Source organism: Orycteropus afer, unplaced genomic scaffold, assembly GCF_000298275.1.
Source record: "Orycteropus afer afer isolate SDZICR_OR568_19922 unplaced genomic scaffold, OryAfe1.0 scaffold00065, whole genome shotgun sequence".
Lineage (NCBI taxonomy): Eukaryota > Metazoa > Chordata > Mammalia > Tubulidentata > Orycteropodidae > Orycteropus > Orycteropus afer.
In genome coordinates this window covers 840841-861589 of record NW_006921652.1, presented here as the reverse complement: position 1 = coordinate 861589, position 20749 = coordinate 840841, and the positions used below count along the sequence as shown (strand labels likewise).

The window sequence follows — 20749 nt, the reverse complement described above, 5'->3', positions numbered from 1 at the left end:
TGTGTGTGTGTGTGTGTGTGTGTGTGTGTGTGTGTATGTATATTAATAAGTACTCTTTGGAAATAAGTATATGGCACTAACATACTAACATAAGTAATGCATACTTCCCCGTTTCATGTTTATTTAATCTTCTCAAAGGAAGGGAAAACAGCACACAGCTGCAACACACACAAAAAATGAAATCATGTTTTAACAAGAGGTGTGTAGTCTTTCAGTTCTTCATCTTGGTGATTTCCTGTTGGGATGAACACATACTACATTTGTTGGAGATTTGGGAAAGTTGTATTTCTCACTGGGGCATTACGTACCCTTGGGACTCTCAGCTTTTCTGGAATGAGTAGGGTGTAGGAGCCCTTGTGGTGCAATGGTTAAGCACTTAGCTGTTAACTGGGAGGTCAGAGGTTCAAACCTACCAGCCACCCTGAGGGAATAAATACCTAGCAATCTGCTCCCATAAGATTATAGCCTAGGAAACTATTGAGCAGTTCTACTGTGTTGGAAAGGGTCATATGAGTCAATCGACTCTACGGCACACGACAGGAAAAATAAAACTATCAACATTCTCCAAAGTTTTTTATTTGCAACTAATCTAGACAGATAGCATAAAATGTTTTTAATTAATCTCTAAGATCTGAAGGAATATGCATATTGAATCCTGAGATGAACAGATTAGTAATAGAAACCATGTGTATGAGCAACCGGTGATTTTACTCAGCTGTCCTGTTAATGAAAAAGAGGTCTCTACCCTTATTGCAGTTAAGCTGTTGTAGTTCATAAGCAAATGACTATTGAACATTTATATTTTCTCAAGGATTCTGTTAGCCACAAATCATTCTGTAAACCTCTTTACATTGTATATTTCACCCATTTATTCCACAACCAACTACAAAAAAAAGACATCATTTTAGGCTGTAGCTGGGAAAAGGAGACAGACAAATATGAAACAGGGCTGGTGTTGATTCAGTAGCATGTAGAAAAATAAAGCATGGTAAAAGATTTAAGAGAAGTAGAGGATGCCGATTTATTTAGACAGGGATGTCTTCTCTGATGAAGTGACCTTGGATAGAGACCTAAATGAAATAAGAAAATGAGCCTAATGGGTATTTAGAAGAAGAACAGAGAATGACATTCTAGGTAGAGGAAATAGCAAGTACAAAGGTCCTGGGATAGCATGTGCTTCGTGTGGAAGACCCTCAAGAAGCCTGATGGGACTGAAGTGAAATGAGTGAGGAGAAGAATAGTAGACATGCCAGATTTTGACTTTTACTCAGTCATAGGAAGGTTCTGGAGGGTTGGTTTGAGAAGAATTATCTGACTTACTTTTCTCTTTTCTGGGAAAGTAGGGCAAGTGTGTGAATAAGGAGGCAGTCCATGGTATATTCGGTATTGCCAGCACCACACAATTTTAATGCCTCAATTCTTCCGTCTCCCTTTTCCAATGCCTAGCTTTGTCATGCCTTACGTCAGGTACACCTTAGTCCTCAAAGTGACACTTTGCTTTCTAACACTTTGAAGAGGTGGTGCAAATGTTGATGTGAACAAATTCAGGAGTGTGACCCTGGGCATGTGTGGCTAAGGTTAGTGGTAAGACAAAAGCATTGGATTAGAGGAGTTCTATGAACTGAGAGGCCAAGGAGTTGGAAGGGTCCTTTATGTGAAAGATGAATCACCAAGAACCTTAACAGGGATAGTGGTGGACAGCTGGAAAGACAGTGCACTTAGAGAGAAGAGATTGCTAATCTTTTCAGGGAATAAGAGGGAATGACCTAGAAGTGTGCAGAAGATTGAGACAAAGAAGGGTAGTGAACAGAATGCTCCGGTGTATAAGCATTGCAGGAACTGGAGAGAGGGTGAATAGTCTACAGCAAGGTGAGTACTCCACCCCATATCCAGGCTCCATGGGAACGGATATGGGAGAGGGAAAGCAGACCTGTATGAGTGGGCCACAGAGGATCAGGAAGAGCCGAGTTGTCATTTAGATTAAGAAAATGAAAGGAATGGGCATAGGATAGGTTGAAGAAGTAAGGGTAATGGTGCCCCGAGCTGAGTAGGAGGAGAGCTGTAGGGGTAATGGATAGTCTGTGTGGCTTTGGCTTCTTGTGGTGAGTGAGGTGACCAGGGGTGTGGGGCAGGTTATGGTGGCCAGGCTCTGAGCACTGGGGTTGGGGAGGTCTTCCCTTGAAGCCTGAGCAAGCAAGGTGGGGGGGAGGGGGGTCTGTGTTTTCCTAGAATCTGGCACAGAGAAGACATAAATATATGTTTGAATGAGTAAAAAAAAAAATGAATTGAATCCAAAGAAAGAAAATGGCAAGTAAGACTTTAATGGCCTTGCTGAAAATCCAAATAAATTTCCTGAAATGTGATGAACATTGAAAAAAGGCTAGAGTTGGTCTCTGGAGGACAAAAGAGATCTTGGCAAATGTGGGAAAGAACTTATTGCGAAATTGAAGTTTAGACTAGAAAAAATAAAATCATAAACAGAAGGCCACACTGGGCAAAGGGTATTTGAATTGAAATATTTTCCAGCTTATATAAACAGTTGCATGATCAATTTGTAATTTGGAAGTGGATTATCATATTCTTAGGCTAAATCAGAAGATTACTAGCTTTAAAAATGTTAAGCTTTGGTCATTCATTGTAAATGAAGGGTTTGAAGTCATAATACCCTCTTAATAGGTTTATCTTTCCCAAATTATAGATGCCAGAGATCAGCTAATTTGTTTATTATTAATACTTTTACCTAAAAACTGGAGAACATTATGCCTGTAGACTTGGGTCTCAATGTGGAAAATTTGCATCCACCTTCAAAGATTTTATATATATATATATATATATATATATATATATATATATATATATATATTAATGTTGTTTATATTGAATTTAACTTGGTGGGCTACATACACCTTTTAAGGCTCCCGGCAGGCACAGATTTCCATTTGCGGCATCCAGGAGAGTGCTGGCTGATGGTCACCTTGCACTGTGAAACATGTTCTCCAGCTACCAGACCATTGTCATGCCCCGTTCTTCTTCTTGTCGTTTTAGTGACAGCTATATTGTGCGTGTCAAGGCTGTGGTTATGACCAGAGATGACTCCAGCGGGGGATGGTTCCCACAGGAAGGAGGAGGGATCAGTCGCGTCGGGGTCTGTAAGGTCATGCACCCTGAAGGCAATGGACGAAGCGGCTTTCTCATCCATGGTGAACGACAGAAAGACAAACTGGTAATGGCAGACATGCAATATGTGGGTTAAAGTAGCAACGACTGGTTCCTTTACATTGAATTAAAGCTGTTTTCCTTTAGGGTTTTTTTGTTTGTTTCATTTCCCCCCTTCTTCACCTTTGTCTTTGGAAAACATCAAAAGTTAAACCTCTGGAGCTGATGCCAAATTCTAAAACATAACCCCTGCTTTCCAATGAAGCCTCTTTTTACCACACGTCATATAACTGAGATGCTCAGAAGTAGTGTATGTGTGGCTGTCTTGTTTGGTTCTTGGATTAATTAAGATATCTTTCTGTCATTGGGCAAGGTACTCAGAACAAAAGTGTGCTCTTTATTATGAATCACATTGTACTGAGCAGTGAAGTCATGATTTTAAAAATGCATGGTCTGTTCATGGAGCATGCCATGGAGGTTTGGGATGGGGAAAAGTAGAATGCAAAGACAGGGTGTCATCTGCTGTTTGGTTACTTCTAAATGATGGTTTGTCTAAAAGACACTGTAGCTTTTTCTTATAAGATAATGAATAAAGTATTTTTTGATAAAAGATAAGTAACCAATAGTAGTGGTTTCACACTGCTATAAATAATTACACATGCTCATAAATAAATACTTTGGAGAGTAATCATTACCCCACATGGGTGGGGCTTGGGGGATGATAGTTCATAATATACAATCTCATAAGGGAACAGGATGTCTAGATTTTTGTTATGAAGGTATCCATGAAATGAAGGGAAATAGAATGCCCCAAATCTATTTTAAATTGGCAGCCAGAAACCTGGAAGAACATTACTACTATCTGTTTTTGATTGTGACATGTTTTTATACAAAGGCCAACAGATGATTCATTGTGTGGAGGATAGTATAGCATCTTGCAGAGAAAATGCAAAGACACCATAGGAATAGGTCAGTGTTACCCTTGAAACCCTTAATAGTGGCACCTGTTGGAATGTCTATAGTAAATAAGCAAATTCAGTCCTTTGTAACCGTTTTCCTAGTTTAAAAAAATTTACAGGATAGATTGAAACCATTATTAAATGTTATATGTAGGTTAACAGAAATGCCATTTTTACACTTGATTCATTTCTGAAAATGTAAAGTGGAGAATGTAATGCTAATGTTCAGTGTCTATTCAAGAAACTTTCTACCTGAGAGTTACACAATTAAACCATCTTTGCTTATAAAATATTCACAGTAAAGGTAATGTAACCACACTACCAAAGAAAAATAAAAGTAACTACCATTTATGTAGTATTGATTACTGTGTGTTAAGTACAACCCTGGCTGTTTCATTAGATTATAATGTTGTATCCTCACAGCAACCTGAGTAATTATAATTGAAAAAAATTAAGTTCAGAACCATTCCTTGATGACCTGACCCAACTTGGGGGCCTGAAACCAGTTTGGAAATTTTGTCACTCTGACCTCAACACTGAGTCACAGTTGCACAAGTATAACCACTTTTTGCCTTTAATGTATTTCCTTGTGCATATATTTATTTTCACACAGAGTTTATAAACAGTTTGGCGTATCACTTGTTTTGCCTTAACATTCTCATAAGAATTATCCATATTGCTGGTATCAGTCAGGTGATGTTTCATTCTTTATCTGACCACTTCTTTGGTGTCAAAAACTGAGGTTCTTTCCTCTGGTAGAGTAGTGCCTAAGGCATTTGACTGCTCACCAGAAGGCTGGAGGTTCAAACCCGTCAGCCATTCTTCGGAAGGAAGATTGGGCAATCTACTTCCCCAGTGATACCCCCTCGGAAACCCAAGGAGGGGTCACTATGAGTTGGATCTGACTCCACGGCGATGTATTTGGTTTTTTTTTTTTTTGGTCGCCGCCACCCCACCCCACCCCCCGGTATTATGAACAGTGTTTTAATAGAACTAACATGCATTTTCCACATTAATTATTTTCTTGGAAAATTACAGGGGTCAAATTTGTATGACTTTTGATAGATATATCAAAAGGCATGAGAGACTCCTACCAGCATATATGAGAATTTCCTTTAACATATTGAGGGTCATCTGATTTAAAATTTTTACTAGTTTTATAGAAGTAACAGTAGTATCTTGTTGTTATTAACTGATTAGGTCCACTGTTTTTCTGTTTGTTAAACAGTTGTAACTGTGAATTGTTTTTTAATGTCCTTTGCATATTTACTTTTGGGGGCCTTATTTTTCTCCTTGATATGTTATGCCCTGTTGTATGAAATAAAGATATTAATCCTCATTGGGCATCTTCACTGCCAATACATTTTTACAATCTCTTCCTTGCCTTTTTATTTTAGTTGGGGTTCTTTTTCTCCAAAAATTTTCATGGGAATTTCTTTTTTTTTCCTTCTTATTGTTATTATTACTTCTGTGTTAGCAGATTATCTTACCTGGAGGGTTACATATATTAATCACTATTTTTTTTTCCCCAGGTTTTTCTGTGGTTTGTCATGAGTATGTCAGCCTAAGATTATTTGATCCAACCTCATTATTTTACAAGTTTATGAACTTAGATTCCTAGCACTGATATGTACATAATACAAATCAGTATACATAATGTAAACTTCTACCATTTTGCTTTAGGTCTTTTACATAAATAACTTCAATTAAATTCCTGCAGCATTCAAAAGGAGGGAGATAGTGTCCTGCTTTGTAGATGGGGAAACTGAGTGTGACGAGAGGGGACCCACTCCCTCCGTCTAGGGCACACAGTCATGGGCAGAGCCAGCATGGGAACTTGTTTCTTTGTAAAGCCAAAGCTTAGTCCTATTATACTAACTTTGCATAATGATAGACAGAGGTCTATGGAGCTCTGGTGGCATAGTGGGTAAGGCACTTGGCTGCTGACCAGAAGGTCAAGTTGTTCAAACCCATCAGCCTCTCCACGGAAGGAAGATGGGGTGAAATTAAATTTTCTGTAAAGATTTACAGCCTCGGATACCCAACGGGGGTCACTATGAATTGGAATCAACTTGAAGGCAGTGAGTTTGGTGTTTTGTTTCGTTTTGTTTTTAGAGACAGAGTTCTGATTCTCTGCCACCTCTCTGAAGCTGTAGCCCAGTTTCTCTTGTTTGTTGCAAGATGATTACAAAGATGGTACTATACTAAATGTGTACCTCTCCCTATCACGTTTCTCCAGCCCTAAGTCTTATTTCCTTTCAACTCCATAGATGCCACACTTTTGGCTTTCAAGCTTCTACAGTGCACTACTTCTGCCCTCTGGGAGGTTATAAGCCCAAGTGGAAGCTCTGCAAATGGGGTGGGTTGTTGAGGGAGCCCCCCTCTAAAAGGTGGAATGGCAGCCGGAACATGGAGATTATTTTTGGTGTACAGTGGTATCAGAGTTCCCAGCTTTCTAGCTAAGATAGGAAGTGTTCTTTCTGATGGAAACAGTGTTGTCAATAGTTTTCCATTGTAGTACAGTTCTAGAATTTAGCTACTTTATTTATTTATTTATTTTTCATTGAATTATATGTTCAGGCCTGTGCACTTTACACCCACTGTTCTATGGAAAAGTCTGTATTACAGACATCTATTCCCAGGTGTTATTTAGAAAATAATTATTTTTGTAATTTGGGAATAACCAATTTTCCAGAACAATTAGATATAAATAATTTTTTTTAATTGAATCTTAACTTTAGATGGATTAAAGGATTTAGACCATATTTTTCATAAATAACACCTCTGTGCATATAGTATATATCAGTAACTAACACAGGAGGGGCGCATTCTGGTTACCTAGTGCCACTCTGACAGGAATACACCACAAATGGGACAGCCTTAACAAACAGGAATTTATTCTTACAATTTGGAGGCTTTAAGTCCAAGTTCAAAGTGCCAGGTTCTAGGGGCTGGGTGAAAGCCCCTCAACCTTGGAGTCTAGCTCTGCCTCCTGCTTCTGGCCCAGTGGAGTTAAAGGCATGTCTTCACTCAGACAGCTGCTGGCTGCTGAGATTGAGAAGCCCCAAGGTTGAGAAATCAAAAGGCACAGTCCTGATGTTACCAAACCACACAGCAGGCCATTAACTTAAGTCCATTTTAAGTCTCAAGGTCAGCAGAGCATAGCAGGTTGGTGAGCAACGACACGGCTACATGCAGGGTCCAAGTGTGCCATAGGCTAGAGGCTATCCCCAAAGCTTCTCCTTATGTACAGGAGGCAGACCACATCCCAAAGGCAGCTACTGAGCTGCTTGTGGTAGATCCCATCATGAAGTTGATTGCCAGTCTCATGATGGGGAATAACTACCACTAGCTGCCCAGCCACTCAACCAGGCCCAGCCAAGTTGACACACAAACATAACTACCATAGGGCGCAAATAACTCACATTATTTGTGTAAAAATACAGTATTCTTTAAACAAATGATGTGAGAAATCACCTTATGTAGATTAATCACAAAATCTGAAAGGTTGATTATTTCGATTGTTGCCTATGTACAGATCAGGCATTTTCACAAAAGTTTCAAGTGGCAGTGCTGTCTTTCAAAGGCAGTTTGGCAGGACATTAATTTTAAATGTGCATACTTTTTTTTTTTTTTTAAATCAGGCAGTTCCACATCTAGAAGCCTGTCCTGTAGAAATAGACTTACACACCAAGATACATGTATATGAGTAATTCTCAAATGTTTTTGATCTCAGGATCCCTTTACACTCTAAAAAATTATTGAGGACTCCAAAGAGCTTTTGTCTTTGTGGGTTATAGCTATTAGTATTTACCATATTAGAAATTAAAACTAACAATTTTTTAAGCTTTCTTCATTAAAATGACAATATTGTTAACATAGATAACATTTAATGAACAAATACAAAATAAAAAAAAAAAAAGAATAGCTTTATTTTACATTTTTACAAATCTCTTTAGTATCTGGCTTAATTGAAAATAGCTAGATTCTAATATCTACTCCTGCTTTCCATCTGTTTTGATATGTTGTTTTGGTTGGGGTATATGAAGAAAATCTGCCATACACAGATAAGTATTTGGAGAAGGGAGAAGTATTTTAATAGTCTTTTTAGATAATCGTAGATATTTTTCTTTGATACCACACCAAACCTCCACCATGGTAGTTTCTTAAATGTGGAATATAGAATCTGAAACCACATCGATGGACTTTTGAGACTCTGTTACTTTAAAACCCACTGGTTTATCTTGCGCTTTGAGTGGGATTTTTTACTCATGCCTTATTTTGTAACATCATGCATTGTTCATTTAGAAAGTACTGGTGTACTGAGTTATGCAGATCTCCCATATGTTGACACATTTCATTCTACAGTGTGGTGGGGGTGGGGGTCACATTTCCTCATATCACCACAGATCTCATCAGAAAGGTCTTTAAGTGTTGGGAAACTATCCAAAATTCTAATTTTCACTTGAAAGTTCACATTTTTTGGCAGTAAATACCACCAGTTGTTTTCCTTGAAGTGACAGCCTTACTTTGGCCATTTTCAAGAAAATGTCTGCCAAACACCTAATGTGAATAACCATGGCTGGTCTCTCAGATGGTTGGTCTCTCAGTTATTCTTTCCAATAGACATGGCGGTATGTGAAAATGCGGTTAGTTCAACTCACAACCAAAACAATCACACAAGTCCTTCTCCTTGAAACAACCTTCATTCTTCTATATGCAGAAGTGAAAAGGCTATTAAAAATACTCCTTTCTCCTTTTTCCAAGTTCACATTTATATGAAACCAGATTTCCTTCATATACTTCAACCAAAGCAACCTATTACCATAGGTTGGATGCAGAAGCTGATAAGAGAATGTAAAGTGCGTTTCCCTCTTCATCACACAAAGTAAAAGACATACACTTACAGGTCAAGATTTAGTAAAATAATTTGTACTGCTTCATAAGGACATTCCTTAATAAAGCCAGCATCGTCTTATTTTGTGTGATGGTGAAGAATCTGATAACTTTTAGTACTGTTGGCTGCCACTGCTGGGATTCATGCTCCATTTGACAGCAGTTTATCCACCATTCCTTTTAGCCATCAGCATAATACAGTCAGTATAGTGAAAGAGGAAAAATTGTCTGCTTATTATTATGAAAATAGTTTTATCATCCTGGACCCCCAAAAGGGTCTAGGGTGGAGGATGGATGCTTCAACAGCCCACAGACCAGTTTTGAGAACTGCTACTGTGCAAGGGTGATCATTGCAGCATTTTCTGTAAAAGTGACTAATTAGAAACAACCTAAATGCCCATTAGCATGGAGAATGGGTGAATAAACTAATACATCGATACTGAGGAACATTGTGCAGCCATTAAAAATAATCCTTTGCCTGTGTCCCTAAGACATATTGTTAAGGAAAATAAAAGGCAAATTACAGAATAATTGATCAAGATGGCTACCTTTAAGCACACTCACACATTCACAAACATATTTATATATAAAGAAGCCACAGAAAGGGAACTGGGATTGTGTTCCAATTGTTCCATTGTGTTCCACAGTGACAGTAGATAAGGAACAGGAGAGGAATTCAGGGTTGGAGGGGATCAGTAAGAATAGGGCCTTTCATGTAGTCATCTAAACTACTTGAATCTTTTACAATATGTATTTCTTGCATAAAAAATTTTTAAGTTTCCAAAACGAATATAACCACCTAGGTTTTGGGTTTTTTGTTTTGTTTTTCCTTCCCATGCATCTCATTGTAAAAGATATTTTTAAAGCCTTCCTCAAGTTTTAAGTCAATGCCTAATGTGTGTGTGCCAAAACTTCACTGTAGGCTTTATGCCTGCTATTCAGTTTGAAGAATCTGACCTTTTCCTTCCGGTCACTAAACTTAAATATGTAGTGTGATGTTACTTTGTCTGGGAGGCGATACCTGGTTTTCTCTCCTCATATGGTTTACATGGCTGAACTTATTTTAGCTTAAATTTTCCTAAGAAAATATGCTTTTGAAGTAAGCTTGGAAAATGTTAACCAAAGACTTAATTTTTTTTCACCCTAAAAATATGGAGAAACTCAAAAGTCTTCATTTTTAAAAAGCATTTATTTTGAGACTTTGAATTGAGACTAATAAATTCCAGAATAGATAACATTTGTTAGTTAAAGCCTTGGTTATTTGGATTTCCCCAATTTGGAATGGGGCAGGGCTGACATTTAATCATTGCACTATTCTTAGGGGAAAATGGCCATAATAAAGAATTTAATTATAAATAGAATGTGTGAGGGCACTGTTGTCCTCTTCTGATACTGTGTAATAAACTTAGCTGCTTGGCACTGCTAGTTGATATGCCAATTTGATTATTCTCATCTATTCAATTAAGTTAGGGAACATTTATTAGGTAGCACTTAATTTCGGCTTGTGAGATATATTCTTGAAATTAATACTAATTTAAAGATACTCTCTAATTTAAATTATACTAATTAAAGCAGGCCTTCACACCTTCCCATCAATTAATCTAAATTAATAAGATCTCATTGTGTTAAATGCAAAACTTTGCCAGAAGATCAAGGCTATTAAAACTTAGCAAAATCTACACATAAGTTGGGCTTACGAAAAATGTTTTTGTTGTTATAACTAACTACAGGGGTATTTTTATAAAAAATAATAAATTTCTGCTGAAACACTGTACTATATATATATATATGTATATATATACATATATATATACACACACACATATATTAGCAAAATCATTATGAATCATAATGAAACCATAGGAATAAATATTATCAATATTTTGAAGGTTTTTTGGTGAATAAAGAATTATATTTACATTCACATATTGCTCTGCTTCTTTTATTCTGTATCTTTATCAACAATAGCACTGTGCTAGACACAGCTAGCGTTAAATCTTGATCCTTTACAGTCCAGTTAGGGGATCAAGACTAATGCACTTGGAAGTGGTGAAGAATAGTATGTAATAAGGGACTAAATTGTGAAGATGACAAGGACAAATGCAAGAAAAGACTTCTTCCAGTTGTGGGAATGTACTGGGAAATGAATTAAGCTTCTGATGTATTCAGTGTTTTCAGAGCATGTTCATATATATGTTGTCATTGATAATCTTAGTGTTACTTCCATTTTGGAGATTAATGATAGTGGATCAGAGACAACCTACTCAAAGTTGAAGCTTAGTAAAAGGCAGTTCTGAGACTGGATTGCTGAAAACTTGGCGATTGTTCTAGTTATCCTGATACAGAGTTCATAGAAGGCTAGATTAGGGTGGGAGAATTGAAATGAGATTGATATAAAAGTTGTTCAAGGAAAAATGAAACGGATTAATACTGTAAGGGATAGAGAACATAAAGGAGGCAAAAAGGACCACATGATTTTGAGCCCAAGAGAATGAGCAGAGAGGAGCTGACATTGTAAGAGATGGGGAAAATGGAAGAAGCAAGCTAGTCGCAGAAATTTCCAAACAGATTAGTTTTCACCTTGTTGAATTTGAGGTCATAGGCAGACATCATTAGGGCAGGGTGAGAGATTGAGGGTCACCAATACAGAAGCCCTGATATAGAAGCATAAACTTGGAACAGCAAAGACCCAAGACCAGGACCTCAGTTTAGTGTACTGTAGTCAGAGGCAGAAGGGGGAGGAATGGATGAGGTTCAGGGGAGCATGATGAAGGAGCAGTACAGTGGGGGGCCACCAGAGCCAAGGGGGTAGTGTCATGGAAGATTGGATGGTCAGCGGAGGCAGGCCAGTATGAGATGGGGAGACTTGCAGGTACATGGAAGCAGGGGGTAGAAGGGTTTCATTAGTTGCCACCAGTGATAGTTCCTAATCCAATTCCTGCTATCAGACACCATTATGGCAATTCCACAAGTAACCAGCCTGTATGTTTCAATCCTTCAGGTGGTATTGGAATGCTATGTAAGAAAGGACTTGGTCTACACCAAAGCCAATCCAACATTTCATCATTGGAAGGTCGATAATAGGAAGTTTGGACTTACTTTCCAAAGCCCTGCTGATGCTCGAGCCTTTGACAGGGGAGTAAGGAAAGCCATTGAAGACCTTATAGAAGGTATTAAATTCATCACTGTATTCTTAATAGGACTATGGAAACTTCCCAAGTTCTTTTCCATTCCAGTACTCTACTATTTTATATTTGTGATTTATTTGCAAGGGGGTGGGGGCCAGGTCAGTAGATGTCAAATCCTTGGGAGGCTCCAAGGAGAATGATTAAATTGCCAGTGCAGAGGAGGAGGAGATGGATTTCAGAATCAGGAGTGGTCCCCGCTGGGTTTTAGCCTCTGCTCTGAAAAAGACAAGCAGCTAATTTCTGAATGGCCATGTGAATGAATTTTTGACTGATTTCACCCTGCCTAAACTATGAGCTCTGGTAGCATAATGGCTAAGACACTTGCCTGCTAACCAGATGGCTGGCGGTTCAAACCCACCAGCCACTCCTCGGAAGGAAGGTTGGGCAATCCTACTTCTGTAGTGATACTGCCTCGGAAACCCAAGGAGGGGTCGCTATGAGTCGAGTTTGACTCGACGGCACATAACAACAACAACAACAACAACAAACTATTAAAACTGCTTAGATTTGGCCTGTGTTGGTTCAGATGCAGAAAATGGATTCTAGCAGGCCCACCAGCCGCCACACTACCCACTATCCTATAACCAAAGGCCAGGGTACACTGCCTCCACTGAGGATGCAAAGGGAGCTGTGATTCTTGGAGCCCTGGTTCACTTTAGGCCTTCCCTGTGGATGAGTTACAGGTAGACATTGATCATGGCCTTGAAGGGCCTTTGAGTCAGTTCTCATGGTGAGCTTGGGTAGAGTCTAAGCTCACACATAGATAGAGTCCATGCACACACACAAATTCTCCACTTCAACCCATTCAGTCACCAAATCAAAGGTTAAAATTTCTCCATGGAAAAGTCTCCATAATCAGGGTCCCTGTGGCGAAGGAAATATCAAGCAAGGCACATTAATGCCAAATTCAGAATTAGGGGAGATTAATCCCAAGAGAATATATGTTTCATTTGTTTAAGTCATTTTCTTCATTGTGATTTGGAGTGGGAGAGAAAAGCAAATATTAAAAGAAACACTTGCTATTCTAATCAGTAATAAGAATTCTAGCTAGAATATGAATCCACTAACTACAACCATGTGATAACCCACAAGAGATAATAAAACCCAGTTCGAATTCACATCATAGATTTGACATAAGTGGCAAATACTTAAAATGTATTATTAAACATAGCTTTTTAAATGTACACAGAGAAAATAGTTCCTGTATTATTGATACATATTTGCTGTTTGTACTTAATCACTGAAGCTACACACAAAATTTGATTCTCCTGCTTTTAAATTTTTTTTTCTGTGCACATTCTACCTATTTTTTCTCTATCAAACTTGCCTTAAACTTTGATTGAGTGAAGTAATTCCAACAGGAATTCTACAGAGAGTATTTTGAAACTATTTTTTTCTTTCTCCACCAGTCCCTCATTATAAATTTAAATATTTCTTATCTCTTTCTGAGCACTTATTTTAATTCTGTTTTATGCAATACCAAAATATTTTCAAAACGCATACTTTTTTTTTAAGACCTAACCTAACCAAGAAAATGGAGAATAAGTTTCCCTTTTGGTATATCTGCCACTTAAGCAAATCTTGTGTTTTTTCCTTTGGGCCATTAACAGTGTCAGTTAGTTCAATACACATTTTATTGGTGCTATCAGAGTGGGGAAAAGTGGTGCCAGGCAGTGATTGCCTATAAATACCAATTTTTGTTGATAGTCTCTTTTCCAAATGCAGTTCTACTAATTCCATACTAGCATGAAGGAAGATGTGAAAAAATAATTGAATTCTACACGACTAATTTGTTCCATAATGGAATGAGCTAGGTTTCTGACATGAACTAAAAGTTTACCTGGAAGAGCAGAGCAAACTCATGGATGCCCTGGTATTACGGGAGGAAATCTCCTTGCCATGGCATCAGCTTAGAAGGCGACTTCTACAGTTTGGGTTTGTGGAGTACAGTATTTTAATACAAGCTATTGTGTCAGACCCCCTCCCTGGTAGATGAAAAGATCACAGAAGCTAAGTCAAGTTTATCCAGTAAAGTTGTGACACATTTAACTTGGGGTTTCTCAGTCCAGTGCTTTTCCCCAGAAACCACAGTGACCTCAGGGTCACCGGCAGAGATCTGATCTCCCTGCATGCCCTTATAGAGGATCAAGTAGATGCAAGACCGTTCTTTGGTGGTGCCTTTATTGGCATAAACGTCAGAGTGATTAATTGGGAACAGCAGTAAGCCAAGTTAATTTTAAAAGCATCCTGGCAGCAGTCAATTAAAGAAGAGTGAATTAAAAGCATTTAATTCCCAGGTACTTATTTCTGCTGGCGAATCACATTCGAAAGGAATGGAATAAGGCTTTATTGAAATACAGTCTTTAAATGATTGGATTTGACTTACCCTCTTTGGAAACACTTTTTTTTTTTTTTTTTTTTAATCATGTTTTTGTCTTCTTAGGCTCAACCACATCATCTTCCACCATCCATAATGAAGCCGAGCTTGGTGACGATGACGTTTTTACAGTAAGTTTCCTTTGTTCCTTGCTTTCCAGATTATTAGATGAATAATCAGAGGTTCTCTTTAAGGACACGAGAGACGCTTTGCAGTTTGGCATCTGTTTTTGTTGTTTGGGCCACCAGAGAGATTTCTTTCTTTCTTGTCACAATTTTTCCTGCTCCATGTTTAGCCATTTTGCTTATGCTGCAGTGGTGGGTGCTGTCTGCCACAACAGGGGCAGCTCTCCTGGTTTACTCCTAGCTTCTCTCAGAGTCTTCTCTCAAACTGAGGGTGACAAATTGCTTTGGTTTGCCCAGAACTATCCCAAATTCAGCCCCGAAAGAGCCTCATCCCAGGACAATTGGCCACCAAATTCAAGTTTTCTGTTAATGCACCTCCCTCTCTGGCTTCAAGGGGAAAGCCAGAAAAAAGTAACCTTCCTAATGAGTAATTAAACATCTGATAAGAAAGGCCTGAAGGGGCTGAATTGAAGTTCCACCCAAGTGTACTATGACAGGAAAGGGCTTGGCTATTTTGACACAGCTTGAGTTAATGGGATGTAAACTGGAGACAAAATGATTTCTCAGCTTGCTTCTTCATTTAATTCTTGTGTTTCTAGAAGTTAATTAACAAATAGTTCATTCCGTGCCTGCTGTGAGCTTGGAGCCCTGAGGAGCTGTAGGGCAGTGTTTTTAAACTCGTGGCCTAGACTCTCAGTACAAAATATATTTACGTGGTGGCTCAGGACACACAGCCATATATACCTGAAACTAAGTTGGACTTCATGTTCTGCATTCTGATTTTTTTCGCTTGTTTCGTTTCCTTCTTGGCTTTTTATTACGAAAATTTTCAAACATACAGAAAAATTAAATGAACTATATACCCTACCCCTAAATTCAACAGTTGTAGCATTTTGCCACTTTGGCTTTGTGTACACACATATACCATGTATGGGTCCCTAAATGCACATACACACATGCACACAAACATGACTGTTTTGTCAGATTTTGTTTTATTTGTTTTTGCCGAGCCATTTGTAAATACCACCAGATGCCATCAAGTTGATTCAGCTCATGGTGACCCCATGTGTGTCAGAATAGAACTGTTTTCCATGGGATTTTTAATAGGTGACTTTTCAGAAGTAGATTGCCAGGACTTGTCTTCAAGGCACCTCTTGGTGGACTCACCTCTAACCTTTTCAGTTAAGCAGCCAAGCATGTTAACCATTTGTACAACCCAGGAACTCCATTGAAAATATCAAACTAAAACCAAACCCACTGCCATGGAGTCAATTCCAATTCATAGCAACCCTATAGGACAGAATAGAACTGCCCTATAGGGTTTCCAGCGCTATAAATGTTTGCAGAAGCAGACTGCCTCATCTTTCCCCACAGAGTGGCTGGTGGGTTCCAACCACCAACCATTTGGTTAGCAGCTGAATGCTTTAACCATTACACCAGAGCTCCTTCCATTGAAAATAAGTCACCTCTAAATATTTCCACATGCATCTTCTAAAAATAAAGCATTCTCCTACACAGCCACAACACCATTACCATACCTAAGAAAATTAATAGGAATTTCATAATATCATCTAATACCCAGTTCATATTTCCCCACTTGTGCCCAAGAATGACTTTTATAAGCTGATATTTATTTCATATTTTAAAATGTTGGTGAAATGTTGCCATCAAATCAATTGTGACTCGTAGCAACCCTATAGACAGAGGAGAACTGCCCGATAGTGTTTCCGAGGCTGTAAGTTGTACAGAATCAGACTGCTACCTCTTTTTCCCACAGAACATTTGGTTAGTCCAAATAGCTGACCTTTAGGTTAGCAGCCAGGCACTTAACCACTGTGCCACCAGGGCTCCTCAAAAATGTATGTTACAACCCATTAGAGTTGTTTGCCAACCCACTAATGGTTTGCAACCAGTGGTTTTAAAAACACTACTTTGGGTTTACAAAATGTGTAAGCCATGGCTCTGGCCCTCAAGGAGATTACAGGATGGTTTTGGACAGAGATGAGGTTGGCCTGTGAAAGACTTAGAGACTGGCACAGATTATATAAAGTAATCTGGCCCAGAGGGGAAGTAGAGGCTTGGGGGTGAGAAAAGGCTAAACAAGGTGAGGCTGAACTGGACCTTGGTGGCCCTCGAACAGGGTGGAGGAAGGGGTTTCTAGTGTGTGATGAGCTGCCTGGTCATGAGGGATCCCAACCTGACCTCAGCAGGGTGTGCGTAGGAGGTTCAGGAAATGAACTCACTCATCCCTCCTTGGAGCTGCTGGAGCCGTCGGTGTGATGCAGCTCTGAACAGGCTTCCTACAGTGCTCCGAGCAGATCCTCTCAACAGTTGGCATGTTGCTTACATCTGTTCCTTTGTCACGTTTCAAGAGACAAACAACAGCAGGCGGGTTAAAAGGTGGCTTCCTGTGCTCCAGAGCAAAACTGTCATTCGCAGCTGCTTCCCAGCTACCTGCCAGAAGTGATTTATAGAATTGGGAGAGGGAGAGAGGGAAGGGGATGATGGAAGCCAGAATACCTCCTGGTTTTGTCCTCTAATCTGCAGGGGATCAACATGCTGTTCCAGGGGTAAGGCCGAATGCAGGGAACTAATAAGAAGTTCAGAAGCAGCCCTGCTGCTTCCGGACACTTGGAAACTCACTGGATGGGGGAGCTTCACTTAATTGGATTCTGGTGTAGGTCCCTATGTATACGGTTGATCACCTTCATTCCATCTGTTTACAAACAAACTCACTGTTGTCGAGTCAGGCCCGACTCATAGCAACCCGTCCTTGGGTTTCTGAGGCAGTATCACTACGGAAGTAGATTGCCCAACCTTCCTTCTGAGACTGTCCTTGGGTTTCTGAGGCAGTATCACTACGGAAGTAGATTGCCCAACCTTCCTTCTGAGACTGTCCGGTGGGTTTGAACCACCAGCCTTCTGGTTAGCAGTCAAATGCCTTAGGCACTATGCTACCTGAACTCCCTTACAAACAAAGACCTATTATTAGTAGCACCTCCCTTCCCCAAAAAAACCCTGTGATCAAGCCATTGACTGTTACAAACACCTTCTACTTAAGTATGGGAGAGGTCATTGGCTTCCTATTCACTCGAGCTCCCTTACCTTAGATTTTCTGTCCTAAGTCAGTAAACAAGGCATCTGAAACTTAGAGCCAAGGAAGTGAGAACTGCTTTAACTACTGTATAGCCTACAGCACCCTGAGTTTTGTTGTGTTCTAAAACTTTCAGGTAAGACAGTTGTTTAGAACGAGGAACTCATTTATTATAAGCAGTGTAAATGATGGTAAGGTCCTCTTACAGCTTGTGATGAACCAGAATGATGGTCTTTTCTAAGAGAACAGCATGTGTATGGGAAAACCTTCAGACTTCTATCTTGAGGAGTCGAGTCTGCCTCTTCTGTTTCTGCTGCTAGATCCAGAGATCTGTATTCCCTTGTATTTCAGGGAATTTCTGGGGGCTAGGAGAAGAACTCTCAGGACAGTGTGGGAAATGATCCTGATACACAAGAGCATAAACACTCTTCGGGTGTTCTACCTTAGGGGCTGAAGCTTGGAGGCAGGCAGGACCTGCAGCACCCTGTGGAGCACAGTGGTTTGCACTTGGGTGTTCACAAGGTGTCTGCCACATACTCTCCCAACTCAGCTTGTCCTCCTGATATCCCCAGGATGGTAAAACCATTCTGCAGTCTTTCAGGAGTAAAAATAGCACCCGGCTTACCCCACCCACTGCACCACACACACACCCTACCCTGCCCATCCACTGTGTGGCCAGTTACCAATATGGCAGCCTCTTCAGTGTTCCCAGGCCTCTCATTCCCACTTCCCTGCCTCCAGCGCAGTGTGTGTCTACATCCTTCCTGCCTAAGCCACCACCAGACATTCCTGACTGGCACCTACTCTGATCTGTGTTTTGAGCTGTTTATTCCTTTTTGTTTCTGAATAGTTCTCCTTGAACCCGTTATGATTGTTCTCTGTCCTTTAAAATCCCATAGTACTTTGTTCTTTATTTCTCTCTTGCCACCTTAAAAGCCTTCCCCTTTCTTTTCATATTTTGTTTGCTAAATGAATGAATCCTCACCCAATTAGTTTATAGGCAGGTCATCATTGTAGTCTCTATAACCCTATGACGTGTGCTCCATGGCTGCTCAGTACATTCACTTCAAGTTCATGTGGCTCTTTGCTCTGGTTTTTCTCTCCATTTTAAAAATAACATGGTGTTACTGCTCTTTCCACGTTTTCAGTAAATATGTGATCTGAAATCCAGAAATAATGTGTAACAGTCTTAGATTTTCATGTTTTATTTATTTGCATTATTATTATCTTGGGGGACCATTTAAAGGTGGGTAATTCTCAGTAGGTTCAGGTCAGATTTTTCTAATTGTTTTCTATTTAGTGGCCCTCAGTCCTAGCAGGGCCACTGTTACAAGCTTTGGACTGCACAAGCTTCTTCTGCCCTCCTTTCTCCCTTGCAGCCCCCTCCATTCCATGGTGGACTTCAGTTATAATGATAATCCAGTTGAGCACAAGTACTGAGGTGGTAACAGTGTCCCCACCATTAAATACCATTGTAGGAGAAAGTGCCAATGTCTGAGCCATTTGGTACAAATTTGTAAGCTGAATAATGCAAAGAATATAAAGCAACAAAAAAAGGTTAGCATTGGGTACAGAGGAGGTTTCGGGCATTGCTATTAGCATGTTCTTGATGATGGTGCCTCTGACTGGCAGTTTTCCATTTCTTTTACTTCAGAGCTATGAAGACTTGAGAGGGCCAGAACTCAAAGACCCTCAAGCCTGTTCCTTCTGTTGTACTTTTAATAAACTTGAGTTATAAACTTTTTGGCTCCGAGGGTAAAGCCGAGCTGGTTTGCTGCCCAGCTTCAGTATCACTTCCATCTAGATCCTTGCAGTTAAGGCCTCTAAGACAAGAGGGTTCGGAGCCTGTAAGGAAGGGGGCAACTGGCAGTGGGAGGTAGGAGTGGAGAAAGCGGGCTGTATAGAACTAGGAGTGGCTCTAGGTTTTATGGTCATTTTATGAACACTTTTCTAAATTTCTGTTTTGTGGGACTTAATCCATGAGAACTTGATGGTTGATTTGCTGTTGCAGCATTCTAATATCTTTTGAGATATTATTAGCATCTTCATAGAGAAACACGGTGTTTCTAAGATGATCTTGGGAGAATGCAGCTGCAGTGTGTACATACTTCTAGAGCACTCTGATCTAGAATCTGTAGCAGGTGTCATCCGTGCTTCAGCTGTCATTGTGATGAGTGGCTGAATTCTGGCTCTAAAGCTGGGGGATTAGGGAAATACTTGCTTTATAGAAAGATACTTTGGAGGTGTATAAACAAGCTAAATCCTCATCTTCCAGAATAAGTCCTCAAATAATACCCAAATCTGAAAACCAGGAAATAGTAGCATAACCATGTTATGGATTAAATTATGCCCCCAGGCAGTGTGTGTTATAAATCCTAACTTCTATGCTTGAGGCTATAATCCCATTTAGGACTGAGTTGTCATTGTTATGTTAATGGATCAGGATTAGTGTAGGATGTATCTTGATTCAATTTCTTGATATAAAAGAGATCCCATATAAAGTGATTTTTTGTTTGTTTTGGTAGTGCCTAAGGCATTTGACTGCTAACCAGAGGGCTGGTGGTTCAAACCCACCAGCCACTCCTTGGAAGGAAGATTGAGCAGTCTACTTCCATGGAGATACTGCCTTGGAAGCCCAAGGAGGGATTGGTATGAGCTGGAACCAACTCAAGAGCAGTGAGTTTGGTTGGTTTTGAAAGCATATTGTTGTTGTTATGTGCCATCGAGTCGGACTCAATTCATAGCGACCCCTCCTTGGGTTTCCAAGGCAGTGTCACTACGGAAGTAGATTGCCCAACCTTCCTTCCGAGGAGTGGCTGGTGGGTTTGAACCGCCAGCCTTCTGGTTAGCAGTCAAGGGTCTTAGCCACTATGCTACCAGAGCTCCTACACTGGGAATAGAAGCTGGAAAGGCTAGGATGGCGCCTGCACCTGTGGCTCAGAGGCAGTGGGGAG

General features: G+C 39.8%; 1 protein-coding gene across 1 annotated transcript in view; it reads left to right on the top strand.

Annotated features, from left to right (window-relative positions):
- Positions 1 to 2070: 2070 nt before the first annotated feature.
- Positions 2071 to 20749, top strand: part of SPRED2 (sprouty related EVH1 domain containing 2) — a 41013-nt gene continuing 22334 nt past the window's right edge. The window contains exons 1-4 of the mRNA XM_042780844.1: positions 2071 to 2102; positions 3046 to 3223; positions 12013 to 12181; positions 14643 to 14707. Of these exons, the coding sequence (XP_042636778.1) occupies positions 2071 to 2102; positions 3046 to 3223; positions 12013 to 12181; positions 14643 to 14707 (444 nt within the window). The remainder of the gene's footprint in view (positions 2103 to 3045; positions 3224 to 12012; positions 12182 to 14642; positions 14708 to 20749) is intronic.